The sequence below is a fragment of the Penaeus monodon genome, chromosome 6 (genome assembly GCF_015228065.2).
Source record: "Penaeus monodon isolate SGIC_2016 chromosome 6, NSTDA_Pmon_1, whole genome shotgun sequence".
Taxonomy (NCBI): domain Eukaryota; kingdom Metazoa; phylum Arthropoda; class Malacostraca; order Decapoda; family Penaeidae; genus Penaeus; species Penaeus monodon.
In genome coordinates, this window is record NC_051391.1 from 18592375 (window position 1) to 18597374 (window position 5000).

A 5000-nucleotide genomic window follows, 5' to 3' on the forward strand; every position below is an offset into this window, starting at 1 on the left:
TTGTAGGTTTTAATTTTAATGAATTTTCGTACTCCTTGGTCGGTTTTTTAGTTTTCTTATTGATAGAACATTTTTTCAATTTTTTTGGCAAGCTTTTAAAATTTTTTCCTTATTTTCGTTGCAATAATCTTTAAAATTTTTTGTATTTTGTTTTTTGAAAATTACTTCTTCAACTGGATTATTGATACCCTTTGATTTTTGAAAATCTTGTTTTAATTTTTCTTAGTGTTTCTTCAGATATCCAGGGGGAATTTTCTTTTTCTTTTTTTTGGGGGGGTTTTTTCTTAAGCCCGCGCCAGCAGGAGTTCTTTCCCCTTTCCCCAATCATTTGGGGTTTTTCTCTTAATTGATTGAGTAATTTAAATTTGTTTGACACGTAATTCTGTAATTGTTATCAAGAGTTTTGTAGTTGGCTTTAGGGTGTTTTGGGCGCTCCATCTTTTTTAGTTTTTTTTAAAGTCGATAGTTAAGTTGGTGGTCACTGTTGCAGTGGCACCAGGTTTTTCAAAGGATTTTTTTATACAAAAATTTTCCATTTCTGGGTTTAACACAATGTGTCAATTTGGGTTTGGGGGGGTTTTTTTGTTGGGGAAAAACCAAAGTGTACAAGTGTTTTTGGGGGGTGAAACAATTTTTGCTTTTAACAGATTATTTGTACTCCCAATTCAATAAAATCTTTTCCCCCTTTTTATTTATATCTCCAAGGGCCCAATTTTTAAAAAGATGTTATTTTTTTTGATTTAAATTTTTGGATACTTTGGCATTGAGGTCTCCCCTGATTCTTTTTCATTCGTTAGGGGTTTGTCTAAAGTTTCTTGGAGATTGTTTTTAAAAAAAACATTTTTCATCACTTTCAATGTTGGGTTTGGGGCATAGCATTTTAAAAATACTAATTTATGAGGTTTTTCTAAATTTTTCTGATTTTTAAAAAGAGATCCCTTTTTTGGGTGTACCCAATTTGTGGGATTTTCAGTTTTTTTGTGGTTTTTTTTTTTTTTGGTGGGGGGTTTTTTTTTTTTTTTTTTTTTTTTTTTTTTATCAAGTAAAGGCAAAAGGGGCCAAATTTAATTGGGGGCGATCTCCCCAAAACTGAAGGGGAGAAAACCCCTTAAAAATCCTCCCCCAACCCTATAAAAAAATTTTTCCCCCCTTTTTCCTCTCTCTCTCTTTTCTTTCCCCCTCTCTCTCTCTCCTCCTTCTCTCCTCTCTTCAAATATTATAAAATATTATATATATATATAAAATATATACAACACAAAACACCGCGAAAAAGCACCCGCACACGACACGCACACGCCAAAAACGCACACGCCACGCACAGCACACGCCCGCACAAAGCAACCCCACAAAACACACACACACACACAAAAACCACACACACACACAAAACACACCACACACACACACAAACCCACACACACCCACACACACACACCACACACAACACCACCCACAAAACACACACCAAAAACATATATATAATATTAATATATATATATATAATAAAACTTATTTTATTTAATTTTTATATATTCATTGTATATATATATTTTAATATATAATATTAATTAAAATTTTATAATATATTATATATAGGGAATATAAAGGGATATTTTATATATATTATATATATATATATATATAGATATATATAAAATATAAACCCAAAATATATATAAAAATATATATATATATAAAATATATTAATATATATAAATATATAATATATATATATAATATATATTCCCATATTATACCCACACACACACCACCACATATATTTTATGTTATATATTTATGGGAAAATGTGGGGATAATTTCTTAATTTTAGTGTATATAATAAAATATTATTATATATATTTTATTATATTTTATATATATTATATTATATATATAATGGGGTATATATAAAAAAAAATATAATATTAGATATATATATTATATTAAAATTTTATATAATATAATATAATAATAAAATTATATATATATATAATATATATATTTTTATATAATTTATATAAATATAAAAAAATATAAAAATAAATATATATATATATATCTATATATTAATAAAATTTTATTATATATTTTATAATATATATATATATATATATATATATATATATATTAAAATGTTTTATTATTTTGTCTAATTTTAAAATTTTAAAGATTAAAATGTTATCTAATATTTTTCCTTTTATAATTTGGGTATATAAATATATATAAAAAATATAATATATAAATAAAATATAAAAATATATAAAATAAAAATATTATATATATATATAATTTTATTTTTTATTATATATTCAATATAAATAATATATATATATATATACTTTTTATATAATATAAAAAAAACTAATTATTATATATAATTTTTGGGTATTTTTTAAAAATATAATAAAATATCATATATAATATATATATATATATATATATTTTATATAATTTTATAAAATATTTAAACATATTTTATAATTAATATAAAATATAAAATTTTAAAATTTTATTTAATATTTTATTATATATATATAAAATATATATATATATATAATATATATAAATTACTAAAATTTTAAAAATATATCTATAAAATAATATTTTTAATATATTAAATTTATTTATATAATTTTATATATTAATTTTTTAAAATAATTAATTATAAAATTCCCTTATTATATATTATATAATATATTTTTCTAATTATATTAAAATATATATAAAACTATTATAACCCCCTTTTAATTTATTATAATTTTTATTAATTTTTTATTTTGTTTTCTATTTTATATATATTATTTGTATTATAAATTTTATATAATATATATATTATTATTTATATTGGAAATATTATTATTTTAATTTATAATAATTTTTTATAAAAATTGTTTTTTTATTAATAAACCCTAAAAGGAAAAATTTTATAATATGATTTTATATTAAATTTTATAAAATATTAATATATATTATATATATATATATTTTATATATATAATATATATATTTATTATTTATAAAATATATATATATAAAATATATTATATTATATATTATATAATATATATATATATATATATATATAAGAATTTTAAATATATTATATATATATATATATATTATTTTATATATATTATAAAATAAAAATAAAATATATATATAATATAATAATAATATATATAAAATAATAAATATATAAAATTTTATAATAAAATTATTAATATATTAATTTTATAAATATAAATTTTAATTTATTAATTATTTCTCTTAATTATTAAAATTATAATTATCCTAAATATAAAACTTTTTTCAAATAAAATTTTAAAATTTTTTAAAAAAAATTAAATTTTTATTATTAAATTTTTTAATTTTTTTAAATTTTATTTTTTTAAAATTTTATTAAAGATAAAAATTATTATTATATTTATTTATATCTTAAATTTAATAAAAATATAAATTTTTTGGGGGGAAAAAGGGAAAAATTTTAAAAGTTAATGGGATCCTTTGCAGAGGAAAAACTGGTGGGGGAAAACAAAAGGACTGTTCCTTTCTTGCCGGCCCTTTTTGCTCTGTAAGTTTGAAAACTTAAAGTTCCCGGAAAAGGGGGTTTAATTTTTTTTTGACCCCAAGGAAGGTTATTTATTTACGGGAAAACAATTTTTATGGGGGAGGGAAAAACAAATCAAAAAATTTTTCCCTTTTCTGATGAAATTTTAAAAAAATTAAATTTGAATTTGTTTGCGGGGGGCCTTTTAAAAAAACAAATTTTTTTTTTTTTTTTTTTTTTTTTTTTTTTTTTGCCCAAAAAATTTGAAAAAGGTTACATGAAAAAAAGGGAACTAAAAAAGGGGAAATAGGGCAAAAAAAAGGGGAAAAAAAGGGGCAAATTTAAAAAACAAACCGGAAAAAAAGACCCGGGAAAAAGAAAAAAAATTACAAAAAAGGGGAAGGATTTTTTGAAAAATTAATGGTATCTAACTATATTGCAGAGAGCTGGTGGTTCAGTAACATCACTGGATGTTACAGGTTCTACTGCACTTCATTCTGCTCTTGATAATGGTCATGTGAAGACTGCTATAACTCTGATTCAGCACATGGGAGCTAATCTTTTTATTCAAGACGCTCAAGGACGCCTTCCATTTCATCTGATGGCAGAAGAAGATGGGCAATTTATGATGGAGGTATTTGTGTCTGAATTCTTTATTATATCACTTTTATTATTGCACATTGTCTGATGTAAAGTAAAAAAATTGATTATGATATTGTATTGCAGTATCATTGCATTTAATAGGAAAATACTAATTTGCTGGTGTCTTTCTAGGAAGCCTTGAACCATGATTATCGTATCCTTGTGTCACTGAGGGAAAAGGCTCGAAGTAAAGAAGAAAAGCAGACAGCATCATGTATCCTTATCTTGCTGGCCATTTTGTATGTGGAGTTTGATCTTGAGTCCAGAGGAGTAGTAAGAGATGACTCATGGAAAGAAGTATTTGCCTTTACAGTATCATTGATCGGAGGCGGAAATAGCAAACTCAAATATCATGCTGATGAGATTTCAGATAATGAATGGTTGAGTTGTTTGCTGAGTGACCTAAAAACAAATTTTTGCAGTGAAAGTAAGCATGAAAGGGAACTAGGTGAAATAGGGCAAAATAGAGAGGGCATAAGCACAATGACTGATAAAGACATACAAGAAGATTTTGAAACAGAAGACATATATTTCTTTTCAATTATTGATGTAATTAAACAAAGACTCTTGGGCACTAGTAATGATAAAAGCCATTTTGAATTGGATGCTGATATGAAAAGTCATTTGTTGAAAGCAGCTTATATCAGCTGTGAATCATGCTTACCCCTTTTTCTTCATTTACTGTTGAGCATTGGTGGTCTTCATCCAGACACTATTTTAGATCCTTTGTGTGGATCAACAGCATTGCATTTGACTGCTTGGCGTGGACACTTGGGATTGTGTGAGTATCTTCTGAGTTGCCAAGCTAGCA

At 22.9% G+C, this 5000-nt stretch overlaps 1 protein-coding gene across 1 annotated transcript in view; it reads left to right on the forward strand.

Annotated features, from left to right (window-relative positions):
- The window catches only part of LOC119573905, an 18301-nt gene that overhangs the window by 11846 nt on the left and 1455 nt on the right, over window positions 1-5000 (forward strand). Inside the window, exons 3-4 of the mRNA XM_037921008.1 lie at window positions 3990-4181; window positions 4322-5000. The exon at window positions 4322-5000 is cut by the window's right edge and continues 1455 nt beyond it. Coding sequence (XP_037776936.1) covers window positions 3990-4181; window positions 4322-5000 — 871 coding nt within the window. The remainder of the gene's footprint in view (window positions 1-3989; window positions 4182-4321) is intronic.